The sequence below is a fragment of the Pipistrellus kuhlii genome, unplaced genomic scaffold (genome assembly GCF_014108245.1).
Source record: "Pipistrellus kuhlii isolate mPipKuh1 unplaced genomic scaffold, mPipKuh1.p scaffold_m20_p_3, whole genome shotgun sequence".
Classification (NCBI taxonomy): domain Eukaryota; kingdom Metazoa; phylum Chordata; class Mammalia; order Chiroptera; family Vespertilionidae; genus Pipistrellus; species Pipistrellus kuhlii.
Window position 1 is genome coordinate 32,711,978 of NW_023425529.1, and position 15,952 is coordinate 32,727,929.

General features: G+C 38.5%; 1 protein-coding gene across 8 annotated transcripts in view; it reads left to right on the top strand.

Annotated features, from left to right (window-relative positions):
• The window catches only part of BICD1 (BICD cargo adaptor 1), a 189,557-nt gene that overhangs the window by 67,138 nt on the left and 106,467 nt on the right, over nt 1–15,952 (top strand). For all 8 annotated transcript variants that reach the window (XM_036456898.2, XM_036456899.2, XM_036456910.2 and 5 more), the window contains exon 2: nt 10,605–10,817. In XM_036456898.2, coding sequence (XP_036312791.1) covers nt 10,605–10,817 — 213 coding nt within the window. The remainder of the gene's footprint in view (nt 1–10,604; nt 10,818–15,952) is intronic.

The following is a 15,952-nucleotide window of genomic DNA, read 5'->3' on the forward strand; positions in this document are numbered from 1 at the left end:
GCTTTTTTTTTTTTTTGCTAATAATTGCAAGATCAGGAATATTCCTCCATTACTTTCTTCTTTAGGTTTAAGAAAAGCCCAGTGTATTTATTCTCTGGGAATAGAGTGTGAAATAATCTTTTTCCTGAATGAAAACCTCCTTTCTATGGCTCTTTCTTCTGAGGCTTTCCTTTTCTGAGCCCTGAACTAGAATAATTTCCTCTGGGGGATCCCTCTTCTCCAGAGGAATTGGAGTGAGGTCATTCTGCATGAGCTGATTTCAGTTCATTTGCTTAAGCTCAGTTGAATGAATGGCTTAAAAAGTTGTCCTTTAAAGGGATAGACTTATTTTTATACAAAACTGGCATATAAATAGCCACCTGATTTTTTTCATACAGTATAATGAGGCTTTGACATTCCAGTGATTTGGGACCTAAATGCAGCGGCACTCAATAAATGTTTATCAGATAGAAGGATAAAAGAATAAAAGAAAGGGAAGGAAGGAAAGTTTGCAAAAGAATTAAAAAAAAAATAGGGATTGGTTTGAAATTTAATTGGGAAAAGGAATGTGAAATTTAATATTTTTATACTAGGGGACCCAGAATATAACTTATGATGACTTAAGAAGTTAAATTTCTTTAAAAAATATACTTTTATTGATTTCAGAGAGGAAAGGAGAGAGAGAACAAGATAGAAACATTAATGATAAGAGAGAATCATTGACCAGTGGCCTCTTGCTCGCCCCCTACTGGGAATGAAGCCCACAACCCCGGCTTGCGCCCTGCAACCCAGGCTTGTGCCCTGACTGGGAATCAACCTGATTTATAGGTTGACACTCAACCATTGAGCCACACTGGCAGGGCAAGAAGTTAACTTTCTTTATGCCACAATGCTTTTTAATGACAAAGACACTCATTGGATGAGGCCCCAAAAGAATATTTTACCTATATTTTATACATGTTTTATCTTAAAAAAAAAAAAGGATCTATAAAAAAGTTTCTGGTTATTATGATGATAGCATGTATGCATTTGCATTTTGCTTCTGGACAGATCTTTTGAGATTGCTTGCTGAGTACACAGTTTTCCCTATGCTGATTCTTAAATTCTCTGTAATTGGTAGCTGTAATAATAAGAGACTAGCTTTCAATTCAGCAAAGGAGGCTGAAAGTGAACCATAAGAAATAAGATTGACTATATACAACAATTAGGGGACACTGTTTGTCCCAAGATTTCTTATGAACATGTATTAGCCTGCCAACGAAAAGAAAAATGAGAAACTAGAGAGGACTAGGGGAGGAAGCGCAGGTGGCTGCCAGCCTGTGCAGGTGGAATCCTTTTGGTTGAGCCAAGTTCATGAAGGGAGAAGATCAGATCTTGATTTGAGATTCAAACCAGGTAAGTATGTACAAGTAAATAAGAACAAGTGTTCAGGATCTCAGGGGCCCAGCAGACAGCTTCTGTCTAGAAACAAAGATCTGTCCAGAAGCCAAATGCAAAGATGTGGAGGTCCTGAACTTGCCTAAATTGTTGGGGGAGGGGGAGGGAAGGTGGTATAATGGGTCATTTGTTCTCCTTTTCTGCTTTTTGGTGTTACCTGTATTTCTTTTTATAATTAAATATGTTACTAATATAAAGGGGGAAAAAACACCCCTAGTTTCATGTATTACTGACTAAATTTCAAAATCCATATGGACTTGCTCTCTTTTTTCAAGTATGGTTTTCCATTTAATACACTTAATACATTTTGTTAGTTTATGTTAGTAATAGCATCCAATTTTATGCAGATATTTCAAAGTTTGAATAACTTAATGAATAACGGTTTAGATGATGCATACTCTCTCTCTCTTTTTTTTTCTTTTCCAATAGGGAACTGCTCCTCACTTCAATACCTTATCATTAAAGCATTATGGCACAGCCTAAATACAGGCACACTTATGTCAATATGATTTATGGCATTCTTGGCCCTCCCTCGACAACAGTGGGAAAGGAAGGGCAGTTCATTAAATGGTGCTAGAGAAATTGATTATTCATATAAAAATAATGAAAATAGATCTGTCCTTATTTCATACACAAAAATCATTTGAAGGTGAACTAAGGGATATAAATATAAAAGGCACAACTTTTAACCATTTGGAAGAATAGCTTGATGACCTTGGAGAAGGGAAGGATCTTGAGTGAGACGCAAAAAGTGCTAGCCAGAAGCAAGGGACCAGTCACTGAGCTCTACTTTAATAGTATTTGAAGTAGAAAAAAAAATGAGATAATGGGTATAAAAACAATAAGAACTCTAAACTATACAGAAAACAGGAGACAATTATACCAGAGACTTAAGGTATTGTAATTGATTGCTACAGAGCATTTAATGCTGAATTTCCTGGTAGCTGAGCAACAAAGAAATATAATTGGTCAAAAATGTTTATTATGTGTTCAGAGAAGGAAAGATCATGCTTTGGGGAGGATGGGTTTCAGTGACAGGCCACTTGCCAACCCTTTACTTCTACAAGTTAAATCATGTCCACATATTCCTTGGAGCACTGAGATCTTAAAGTGCTGTGGTAGGGACTTTACAGAACTGCCACTGATAGTCTATGTAGAGGCGCCATGGCTATCTGTAATTCTTGCTTAGCAGCACTTAAATGTAGGCTTGCTCCTCTGGGGAAAGGTTAGGTTCTAGCTCCCTCCCTCCTTTGTCCAGGTGTCTGCTCAGAGCAGGTGTCTGTCCGCTCAGAGACATCTTCTCTCATAGTCCTCACTAATGAGGCTCCCTGTCTGTGCACCTGCTCTACTCTCTCTCCCCTGGATGATCCAACACCATAGACACTAGCCATCTGGGACAATTAAAATTAATTACATAAAATTAAAAAGTCAATTCTTTGGTCACACTAGTCACATATCAGGAGCTCAGGAGCCACTTGTGGGGATAGTGGTCATTATATTGGAAGACAGAGTTACATCATCCCAGAGCATTTTGTTGGGCAGTGCTGTGTTATACTCATTTTATTTTTAGAACTTTCCCAACATTATGCCACACACTGGTTGGTTTATTTATGTTCCACTAGCATGTATGCTCCCAACAGGAGAAGTCCCCGCCCCCCCCCCCCCCCGCTAGAACACTGCTGAATGCTCAGTGTCTAAAGCAGTATCTGTTACAGTTCTCTGTAAATATTGTTGAATGAAGGAACAAATGAATGAATGAGTGAATTTTAGTATTTCAAATAAAAAATACTTTGTCTAATGTCCGTGGGTGACCTACCCTGTTTCCCTGAAAATAAGACAGTGTCTTATATTAATTTTTTCTCCCAAAGTTGCGCTAGGTCTTATTTTCAGAGGATATCTTATTTTTCCATGTGCTAGGTCTTATTTTCGGAGGATGTCTTATTTTCGGGGAAACACGGTAGTACACTGTTCTGCCACAAATTTTAATGAAAGAACGAAAATTCTGTAACCAAGGACACAGACTTTAAAGATAATGATATTACTAAATATGCTAGCCAAACTTTTATTTCTTTTATCTTTCATATTATGGAGAATAGTAAGTATGAAAGTTTTGCTTAACAGCTCACATACTGTCCTGAACATAAAATGTTAAAAATATCAGTTTTCTTTGGATTCTGAAGTCATGGGAGTGGAAGGAGAAAAACCAAGATGCTTATTATAGAGCTAATTGGACTTACTCTGCAACATAATTTACAGCAACCGTGACACATGGCAGTGGAATATATTAAAGCAGCATTGTGCACTTGTAGCTATACACATGAGGAGAAATCATAATGCATTCTAAAATTATTTAGAAATATCAGCTTACCTCAGTTAATTTTAAATAAAACTTACCCATGAAATGATTGCAGTGTCTAAAAGGAATTTGCTGTCTGGACAAATACAGCTATAAGCATGACTACCTTAGGGTTGCCTATAAATAGACATGGAAGGTAGTTTTGTGATTTCTGCCAAGAATGCAGCTTCAATAGCCTTAGAAAAGGTTGTTTCTATTCTTTTGGGCTCAGTATTGCTGGGATGTACTTGGACTGGTGGTGGAGGAGGGAGGTACCTGACTGCCGGGTGTGTCTGATAGTCAACCTTCACAATTGGCCAAATGATAGGTGGCAGTTGATGGTCATGCCCAATTTTAGTTACTGACAACTAGGAATTAGGTAAAGTAGGGGCTTGTTCTCCTTTACCCTCTCTTTCCAACATGCAGATATTTTCTGAATAGTGTTAGTTATCAGTAAATTTGGAAATGCAGATTGTTGGGCATTTATTTGTAGGCTGTGCAGGATTGGTATTATTTTTCTATTTTAAGTAAAAATGTCCTTGCATAACCTTTCATTGGTTTTAAAATCAGGTCCAAGGCAGGACCAAATTCTTCATCTAAAAAATGACTAATTTTGGAAACCTATATGTTCAGTGAAGGTTTCTAAGCTGCAATAGATATGAGTTAAAGATTCATCACAATTGTTATATTTGCAATTTTAGTTTTGATACTCTTTTGGGAAAATGTATTCCGGGAATATATATTAAATTTAAAGCTTTCCACTGGTGCAGGATCCAGATATGTTCACTTGCTGTTAAGACTGTAGGGGTTGTTTTTAGCCATCAGGCGACCATTGCCTGTGTGCTGAGAATAATGTGATAGCCATAGACCATCTGAGTCTATTGACTTGACTCGCAGAATAAAGAAAAATGGCCCCGTTGAGGATCTTTATAACATAGAAGCAGGGAAGTAGTTGTGAAAAGGAAACTCGCTTAAAGTTTGACACACAGTTCATGCTCATTTTATTTTATTTAAAAAATATTTTTATTGATTTCAGAGAGGAAGGGAGAGGGATAGAGCAATAAAAACATCAATGATGATAGAGAAATATTGATTGGCTGTCTCCTGCATCCACTCCCCCTCTCACCCCCCAAAGCCGGAAATCAAACCATAAACTCCTGGTTCATAGGTTGATACTCAACCTCTGAGCCAACCAGCCAGGCCATGCTAATTTTAAATTGTCCTGATACTTGACTGTAGAATCAGGGTTCCTTTGCTGGGGAGAGTCTGCTGAAGACTTTCCCAGGTCACGTGGGGAGGTTCCTTCCAGAACTCTCTCTTGCCCCCAAAGTCTTTTTGATGTAGTGAATTCAGACTTGACCTTGCAGAATCTGACCATTACTGATGGAAAAGTAACGTAAACATCATTTCCAAAAATAATTTTTCCACCTATTCTTGAGTCAGTATGCTTTTTTCCACATGTGGAAATTTGGCTTTTCAAATAAGTTCTTTCTGTCCAGAAGCTGAAAGCCTAACACCAGCAGTAGCTTGCACTGTACAGGTGAACATCAATCCTGGAATATTTCTTCTTTAGTTGATGCTTAGTAACCATCCTTTAACTTTGATCCATGTCAAATTTAAAAATATAGATATATATTTATTTTATTGATTTCAAAGAGGAAGGGAGAAGGAGAGAGAGATAGAAACATCAATGATGAGAGATATCATTGAATGGCTGCCTTCTGCATGCCCCACACTGGGGATAAAGCCCAAAACCTAGGGATGTGCCCTTGACTGGGAATAGAACCTGGGACCTTTCAGTCCACAGGCCAATGTTCTATACACTGAGCAAAGCCAGCTAGGGCCATGTCAAGATTTTTTTTTAAAGTTTTTAAAAAAATATATATTTTATTGATTTTTCATAGAGAGGAAAGGAGAGGGATAGAGAGTCAGAAACATCGATCAGCTGCCTCTTGCACACCCCCCACTGGGCATGTGTCCGCCATCAAGGTATATGCCCTTGACCGGAATAGAACCTGGGACCTTTCAGACCGCAGGCCGACGCTCCATCTACTGAGCCAGACCGGTTTCGGCTCATGTCGAGATTTTAAGGGGGATAGTTTATTGAGACATGGGTTTTCAGATTAGTTTTTTTTTTTTTTTTTAATTTCTGTTTCTATGAGTTTAATTTGGAGAAGAGTACCAGATTGTCTTTGGAATCACTAAATCCAGCCGTCTCCTCCTGACTTTTACAATGTCCTTATAATGACTAACATACCTTCCTGCCTTCAGGTTTGTAACAAATGTGAAACTGAGTTTCAAAGGTTCATTTTTGCCTTATTTCCTCATGGACTATACATAGCCCAGAAGCATCATCTTATGACATTTTAAAATTTCAAAATGTAATAGCACAGGTTACATAATAAAGCCATAGTACTTCTAACTGAATATAGTATCCCTTTGGAGTTTGTGCACATACATTTTTTATAACCCTGTGTGCCAGTATTTTCGCAGATCTATCAATTTCTTTAGGGCAGAGATTTCACTTATTTTCAAATAGCGCTAGACCCAGAAAAAAGTTATAAAAACATTACCCTGAATTTCATTGTGCCCTTTACATAGCTTCTCCAAATGTTAACATCTTACATAACTATAATCTAATTATGGAAACAACATGGACATTGATATAATAATATTAACCAATAAAAGTCATTTATTTCAGTTTTGCCAATTGTCTTACTAATGTCTTTTTGTAGGTCCAGGACCCTACAGTGCATTTAATGTTTTCATTAACAAAAAACATGACAATGTTTTCTTATTCTCATCTAGTCTGGCAGGAGTCTTTCTCTATTTTTCTATAACTTCAATACTTGGAAGAGTCCTGGCCAGTAATTTTGTAGAATGTCGCCCAGTTTGGGTTTATTTTATTTCTTTATGCTAAGAATTGGCTTATGTGTGTTTGGCAAGAGTATCACAGAAGCAATGCTGTGCTCTCTCAGTGTATTATATCAGAGGGTACATATTATATCAATATGTCTCATTGCTTGTAGTCTAACTATTGGGAGAAGATGCTTTAAAACTGTGCAGATGTCCTGTTTCTCATCATAGTTTTTGTCTGTTAATTTTATAGTCCACTGATAATTCTTACCTGAAACAGTTATTACTTGGTGTTTGCCAGTCGCTGATATATTTTATTTCTATCATTCCTTCAAATTTATTAATTAGAATTCTATAAGAGCTATTTCTTCCCTTATTTATTTATTTTTTGCATTTTTTAAAATAAATCTTTATTGTTCAGATTATTACAAATGTGATCCTCTTCCCCACCTCAATTGCTCCCCTTCACCAGGTTCCCACCCCACCCTCTGTCCTTTCCCCATCCCCCATTGTCCTCATCCATAGGTGCACAGTTTTTGTTCAGTCTCTTCCCGCACCCCCACTCCCCTTTTTCCTGAGAATCGTCAGTCCACTCCCCTTCTATACCTCTGATTCTATTATATTCACCAGTTAATATTGTTCATCAGATTTTTAAATTCCCTTGGTTTTTAGATTCACTTGTTGATAGCTACGTATTTGTTGATCATAATTTTTATCTTTATCTTCTTCCTCTTCCTAAATAACCTCCTTCAGCAATTCATATAATTCTGGTTTGGTGGTGATGAACTCTTTTAGCTTTTTTTATTTGTGAAGCTCTTTATCTGTCCTTTGATTCTGAGTGATAGCTTTGCTGGGTAGATTATTTTTGGCTGTAGGTTCTTATTATTCATCACCTTGAATATTTCTTGCCATTCCCTTCTGGTCTGCATGGTTTCTGTTGAGAAATCAGCTGACAATCTTATGGGTGCTCCTTTATAGGTCACTACCTGCTTTTCTCTTGCTGCTTTTAATATTCTCTCTTTGTCTTTTGCTCTTGGAATTTTAATTATGATATGTCTTGATGTGGTCCTCCTTGGATTCCTTTTGTTTGGGGTTCTGCAGGCTTCCTGGACTTGTAAGTCTATTTCTTTCCCCAGGTGGGGGAAGTTTTCTGTCACTATTTCTTCTAGTACTCTTTCGGTATCTTGCTCTCTCTCTTCTGGAATCCCCATAATTCTGATGTTGGTTCGCTTGAAATTGTCCCAGAGGTTTCTTACACTATCTTCAACTTTCTGGATTCTCTTATCTTCTCCCTTCTGCAGAGGAGTGTCCTCTGGCTCTTTGTGTTCTAAATCTTTGTCTTGATTCTTGCGATCTTCCAGTCTGTTTTTAGGACTTTGTATAATATTTTTTATTTCAGACAATGTTTTCTTCATTTCTTGTTGATCCCTTATTATTTCTAGTTGCTCCCTTTTCATATCCTCATAGGTCTCATTTATTTTATCGGCCTTTTTTAGGATATTGTTGAATAACCTTATAACTGTAGTTTTGAACTCAATGTCCAATCTTTTCTTTTCCTCCATCTCCTTCCTTTGTGTCCTTCTTCTTGTCTGCATTTTAGTTGTTTCCCTGATTTGATGGAATAGCTTTGTGTGCTAGGTGTTCTGGTAGAGCCCAGTAGCACACCCTTCCCAGTTACCTGCAGTGGACAGTCTTGGTGTAGCCCTTTGTGGGCTGTGTGTGCAGTCTTGTTGTTAAGCCTTGCTTATTGTTGGTATCACTGGGAAGCGTTGATCTCCAAGCCAATTGGCTGTGAGGATCAGCAGTGTCTCAGCTAGGAGGGTTTCCGTACTCTGCTTGAATAGGGCGGGGTCTCGGGGTGGCGCAGACAATCTTTGGTTCCCTGTCAGTCTCGCCTTAGAAAAGTCCTTCACAGTTCCTGAGGTTCAGCGTGCCTTCTCTCTCCTTCCCAGATGGCAGAGCCTCCTCTCAGCCAGCCGTCTGGCGCTTCAGGGCAATGCCTCCCCTGTTTTTCAGTTCTAAATTAAAATTTGTTGTGGTAGGCTGCATTCGGGTGTCTACCCTATGCCGCCATCTTGGTTTCTCTCTTCCCTCATTTATTCAGTTATTATATGAGTGTGGACTTGCGGATACTTGCTCATGTATTATACTTCATTACTATATTTATTTTGTTGCCCACATTATCTCTGGCCATGGGGTGCCCCTTCAGGTAGGCTCTTATGTCTCCTGATATAGCCCCATTATTTAAAAAAAAAAGGTATTTTGTTACTTAATCTTTTAGAATCACAAGATGCACCAAGTTCATTTTGCTCTAGTGTAGGAATTGGTCTTTTCTCTAAATACCTCTAATTCTTTTCATTGGAGATTGATATTTAGGAACAAAATTTTGGTGCAAGGTTTGCTCATTGGTATGTCATTACTTCTATGCCCTCGCAGTTGACAAAACTAGGAAGTATGTATATGTATATAAACCCCTCTCTTCCTCTGCCTATCTACTTATCTATCTCTCAATATTTATCTACCTATTGAAGGCTATAAGTTCATCCTGATGCTTCTAATTAGAACCCAATACCACTAGTTTCCTTCTAGACATCTCCTCTTCCTTGTTTGCAACTCCTTTCTCCAACACTGAGAGATCTGGCTTTCATTATCTGTATTATATTTACTTATTTGCTCAACTCTTGTTTACGTCTGAAGGAGTTTCAGCCCCAGCCGGTTTGGCTCAGTGGATAGAGCATTGACCTGTGGGCCAAAGGGTCCCTGGTTTGATTCTGGTCAAGGGCACATACCTTGATTGCAGGCTCCTCCCTGGCCCAGGCCCTGGTTGGGGTGCCTGCAGGAGGCAACCAATTGGTGTGTTTCTCCCACATAGATATTTCTCTCTGTCTTTCCATTTCTATTCGACTCTCTAAAAGATCAATGGAAAAATATTCTCAGGTGAGCATTAACAACAACATAAAGTTTCAGAATAGTGATTTCTAAATTCTTGTGAGGAAAAAAATATATGAACTAGACAGTAGTGTTAGGGTATGGTTCGTTTTGTCTTTAGCTTTGTAATATATAGTAAAAATACTGATTTCCAAAATTGTTCAGATTAGGTCTTTTCCCCTCCACCCCTTTTAGTGTAATTATGTTGTTCATTTGCAATACAGCCAGGCTCATTGGTTGTTGTGCTCCATTTGGGTTCCCCTGACACATAGAGGTTGGCTTTAATTATCATTTATTGGGGAGGTATGTGAAACATTACTTTAGTTCTCAGAGTCAGAATTATATGGAAAGGCATACTCAGAAAAGCACCACCCCCACCCCTTGTATCACATTTCATTCCTTCATTCTTGCTACCCCCTTCTCACTCACCTCCTGCATATAACCAATTTCATTAGTTTCTGATTTATTATTCTGTTTTTCCTCTTGAACAAATAAGTAGCTACCTATATGTCTCCTTATACATTGACTATATTTCAAAGTCTTTTTGTGGTACAGGCAATTTGAATGCTGTTTGATGATTTTGTCTTAAGGGTATTGCTCAAGATTGGTGTATCCTTACTGCTAATATATTAGGAAGCTAATGAAACTATTGCTTTCTTCCTTAAAAAATATTTTGGGGATTTTTTTTCTAAAATGAAAATGAGAACATGGATTTAAATGGGCTCATTAGCACTGAACTATCTGTTTCTTAGGATTTGTAAACAAACAAAAAAGGTAATTTAAAGCAAGCAACAATGTTTAAGCAGCAATGTTTTTCAGGTTTTCCTTAACCCAATATGTATTTAACAAGACATTTCAAATTTAGTTTTCCTTATTAATTGAATTTGAATTATTTTAAATATCAATGAAAGCTGCTAGACTGTTCTATTAAAAAAAAAATGTAGTTTTGCTTCTGGATGTCTTGCAGATCAGCTCTTCTTACAAGCAAAGCATTTCCCTAAGCCTGTGTACTAGCATTCTTTGGGGCATTTCATTGTGAACTCTTTTTTTCTTTGCAAATGCTCTGCAGGCCTTTGGGCAGTCCTACTCCATCCACCGGAAAGTAGCTGAGGATGGAGAGACGCGGGAGGAGACGCTGCTGCAGGAGTCGGCCTCGAAGGAAGCGTACTACCTGGGGAAGATCTTGGAGATGCAGAACGAGCTGAAGCAGAGCCGGGCTGTGGTCACTAACATTCAGGCAGAGAACGAGAGGCTGACCGCCGTGGTGCAGGACCTGAAGGAGGTAAACAAGCACCTGCGAGCAATCTGGGGGCAAGAGAAATGAGATCAAGTTCTGTCAGAGGAGCTTATTAAGCAAGAAGCACCTAAAACCAATGATAGCACCTTTCCAGCAATTTTAGTGAAATGGCAGCTTGTTCTGAGATGAGCTTCTCTCTTACGGTTCGTTAAGGATTAAAACATTTGTTTACTGAGTATTTGGGAACTGGGCTTCCTGCTTCTGCAAAGGTGTTTAAAAAATATAGTACTTGGCTGGTGTGGCCCAGTGGTTGAGTGTTGACCCATGAACCGGGAGGTCACTGTTCGATTCCCAGTCAGGACACTTGCCCAGGTTGCAGGTTCAATCCCCAGTGGGGTGTGTGAGGAGGCTGCGGATCAATGATTCTCTCTCATCATTGATGTTTCTATCTTCCTCTCTGAAGTCAATAAAATATATATAGCTGAAACCGGTTTGGCTCAGTGGATAGAGCATCGGCCTGCAGACTGAAGGGGCCCAGGTTTGATTCCGGTCAAGGGCATTCATCTCGGTTGCGGGCATATCCCCAGTGGGGGGTGTGCAGGAGGCAGCTGATTGATGTTTCTCTCTCATTGATGTTTCTAACTCTCTATCCCTTTCCCTTTTCTCTCTGTAAAAAATCAATAAAATATATATTAAAAAATATATATTAAAAAATATATATATAGAGAGAAACACCTTAACACTTCTCCCCCCTTTCCCTGTTGTAACACGCAGTGGAGAATGGTTGGCTGTGATGCTCTGTGTCGGCACTGATTCAAAATGACAGTGAGGTTATCTCAAGACTGCACTGGGCAGAGAGACGTCGGGGGAGTTTTCTTAGAGTCTGCGATGCAGAACCATAGACTGTTTCTCTGGTTGTAGACAAGGCAGCAGATTAGAGCTGGTATGCATTAGGTCTGGGAGCCTTCCTTCCTGGACTTCTTGTTTCACTCCAGCTTTCCCACCGCTGCATCATGCGCCAGACTACTTTGGGACAGGCAGGGTCCGTCCACCAGTGATGTTGGGGACACAGAGAGCCAAAGGCAGCCTCATCCACCAAATCCTGTTAAGAGCATTTTTGGAAACTTCATAGTAAATCATTCACTCCAGTTTTTTTCTTTTTCTTTTTTCTTTTTAATATATTTTATTAATTTTTTACAGAGAGAAGAGAGAGAGATAGAGAGTCAGAAACATCGATGAGAGAGAAACATCGATCAGCTGCCTCTTGCACACCCCCTACCGGGATGTGCCCACAACCAATGTACATGCACTTGACCGGAATTGAACCTGGGACCTTTCAGTCTGCAGACCGACGCTCTACCGCTGAGCCAAACCAGCTTCACCTGACTCCAGTTTTTGATATGAAAGCTGTGGAAGAGGTGCTGATGTCCTCGAATTACGACACCAGTGCAGCAGAGGTTGACCAACAGGTGTTAAGTCCACTACCGAGTGGGCTTATTAATTGAGCATTTTAGTAGTAGAAAAAGGTAGGATGAAACCATGTTAATGTTGTGAAATGCAGTAGAAGTAATCCATTGATGTGTTTCTTAAAATCAGTGACATGTTACAAATAGCATTTTGTTATTTTGCAATATGTTATCCAGAATTTATTGGAATTTAATCAGTAATTTTCATATATTACATATATCCATATTATAATCATATTATAATGAATTCACTGAACATCTACAGTAAGATATCTGCTTTGCCCAATTCATTATTTTTGGACATATCCAAATATAGTTGTATGATTTGTGGAGACAGAGAAAGGAGCCAACCAAGGAGAAGTTAGTATTCTTAGCACGCAAGTGCTAAGAATGTAAGACAGTTTTCAGGAAGTGATGCTTTGCCTCACTTCCCTTAGCTGCAAACGATTGTTAAAAACCAAACTGCTCTCCAGTTCTTTATCTGCTGCATCTCTCTGTGCTGGGCTTGGGCATCACTTGCTTACCCTTTGTAGTGCCAGCCCTTGCTCCTCCTCCTGAGGAATTACCAGTCCCCCTTCCTATTCCAAGCTTCCCTATGAGACAGGGGTCCGCTGCAGAAGGTCATATAGTGACATAGACCACCCTCCTTGATTAAACAAGTTACTGAACATCCACAGGAGGCAATCTCAGCAGCGTGAGCAGCAGATTCACATGGCAAGTCAGCAGAGAGGGTGGGACATGAGCAACGTGAGGACCAAGTGCACACGCCTGCAGGCGTTTTGTGCAGAACTGTGACCAATGAGCCAAGCAGTCACGACGGCCGGTTGGATGGACCCTCAAAGCTGCACATCCCTGCAGTCACAGAGCTGCAGCTGAGGATGGGGCAGAGAATCCAGAGATGTTTTTCTGTTGAGCCAACACAGCAGTGATTGACAGAGCATCCTCACACTGTGCTTGAGTGCAGTTTCCAATGAATAGATCTATAATAAGCAGGAGTTGGTAATTATGAATGAAGGTGTAAGTGAGGAATAAAGCGAGGCATCAAAGGCAAAAAGAATTTGAGGAGTTTTTTTATTCAGATCAGTTCTCCAATTTTAGTGACCATCCGAATCACCTAGAGCAGTGTTTCCCAAAATGTGGTACGTGTACCCCCAGGGGTACGGGAAGAGTTTGGTGGGGGTACGCGTTGCACCGGAGTTTGGTGGGGATATGCACTGCACTGTGCTTAGCTGTGCCTAATTCTACGTTCTCATGAGTACTAGGGGTACTCGGCGTTACGAAAATTATAGAAGGGGTACACATATGTCAAAAGTTTGGGAAACCCTGACTTAGAGAACTCATCAGAGATGAGTCCTGGGCCCCACTCCCAGAGGGTCTGGGTCGGCAGGTCTCAACAGGATATAAGAATTTTTAATAAGTTCACGCACATGGATCTGTGGCTGTTGCTCTGGAGACCACACTTAGAACCACTCATTTAGATGTGTGGCTAAGCAAAAGCTGGGAAAGGAAGTATCAGAGGATCATAATTTAGGGAATTGCTGAAAATACCTTAATCTCCTGAATGAATCACTTGGTTATAGTCCTTTGATATCTGCCTTTTCAATAGTTATTTGCAATAAGAGAATAACTTGTTACATCCAACATTTTTAATCTCAAATAACACAAGGCTATTTAGCTGATGAATGTATTCATTCAGGTTTGTGAGGTAACTAAAAGGAAAAAAAAGGCAAGTTGTTGGTTGGTTTCCTAGTCTTCTGAGTGTGCCAACAATGTAATTTGTTGATGTTTTCTTGTCTGGGCTAAAAGCTAGTGGTATCATTACACCCCAAGGCCTACTGTTTTTCATCTATGCCTCATGTTTTAATGTAGCTAATAAAACTAATACTAGTATTTAGAACTATCTCCATTTATAAAACGAGAAAAGGAATAAGTTCTATTTTTTGATGTATTGATCCAGACTTTTGATGACTGGTATTAAATTAAAATTCCAGATCTGTTTTATTATAGGCTCAATTTTATTTATTTTTCACATTCTGGGCATTGATTGTTGTATAGTGATTGCAAGAAAGATTCTGAAACAAACAAACAAAAAATCATGACATGATGGAAACATGGGAAATGGACAAAGGTAACCAATGCAAAATGTAGTAAATCATCAGCTTGACAGATGCTGTGTGAATTTAATCATTGAATTAAGGGAGTCATATTTACTTACTGAGAGGACTCATCTCTTCAATAAGATTGTTAGTAATGGCAAAGGCATATGTGTTTGTATGTGGTGTGTGAATTATGGAAGCTCTATACATATGTTTGCATGAATGTATGTACATGTCTATAATTACAAAATCAAATTTTCCTCTATATATGGTAGGTATAAGATAATATAGTGAAAAAAAAGGTAAATTTTCTGAATTAGAGTTAGAAAATCAATATTTAGTCTCAACTCTGTTAAAAGTTTTAGAATTTTATTCATGGCATTTATAAAGATTATTTGAGTATGTAGTAAATATATAATAAACATAAATTCTTGTCATTGGTAACTTTCTGCACATTTCATGAAAATATTGTTGAAGATATCACTTATTATGTAGATCCATTTTCTTAAGTTAAAGAAATGTTAGATAAATATCTCTCTGAATTTGTTACCTTGAAAATTCTTCTTGTTGAGATATGAACCTAGATGTTTCATATAAATCTTCTCATCTTTAAACATTTTATCAGTCTTATTGTATATATCTTTAATGGAAAACTGCTTTAAGTAATTTTTTAAAGTATAGGAAGTATTTTAAAAATCACCCAAATCAAAGAACCAAATTAGGAGTTAATCTTAACCAAATTAGGAGTTAATCCTGCAGGGCCAGTGATAGAGGAGAGAAAAAAATCCTTGGGTTGCCTTGATAGGCATCGTTTTGCTGAGAGCTTAACAAGAACAGATAGATTACTATAGTGCTGAAGCAGTAACTAGTAAACACATTGGACTTTCATATTTTTAAATCTCCAAACTATAGGTCTTCACATACTAGAAGATAGCCTGAACAGGATTATTTGGACAATATTTATTGAACACTTACTTGGTACTAAGTTAAACTAAAATCCACATTGATGAAATCACAAAATAGGATAGTGAAACTTCTAATACTACTGAGTAGTCTCAATTGTTAATAAGATAAATCAGAATTTACTGCAATATTTACAAAGTATACAATGCACTTACGCCAGTATTCCTAACCAGAACTGGTGTTTATGTAAAAAAAGAGATGTCACAGAAGATGGACCCTTTTGGATGGAAAGCAGAAGATTGGAGTGCTAAACTGGATTATTGACTTTAGTAGAAAATAAGTTATACTTTAAAGTGCAAATAGCTGAATGTTTATTGACTGCCAGCAATGTGCCAGGCACTATTCTAAATTCTTTTTAAAAAAATAAATAAATCTTTATTGTTCATATTATTACAAATGTTCCTCATTTCCGACCCCCCTCCATTGCTCCCCTCTACCAGGTTTCCACCCCACCCTCTGCCCTTTCCCCACGCCCCATTGTTCTCATCCATAGGTGCACAGTTTATGTTCAATCTCTTCCCACACCCCCCTCTCCACTTTTCCCTGAGAATCGTCAGTTCACTTTCCTTCCATACCTCTGATTCTATTATATTCACCAGTTAATATTGTTCATCAGATTTTTTAAATTCCCTTGGTTTTTAGATTCACTTGTTGA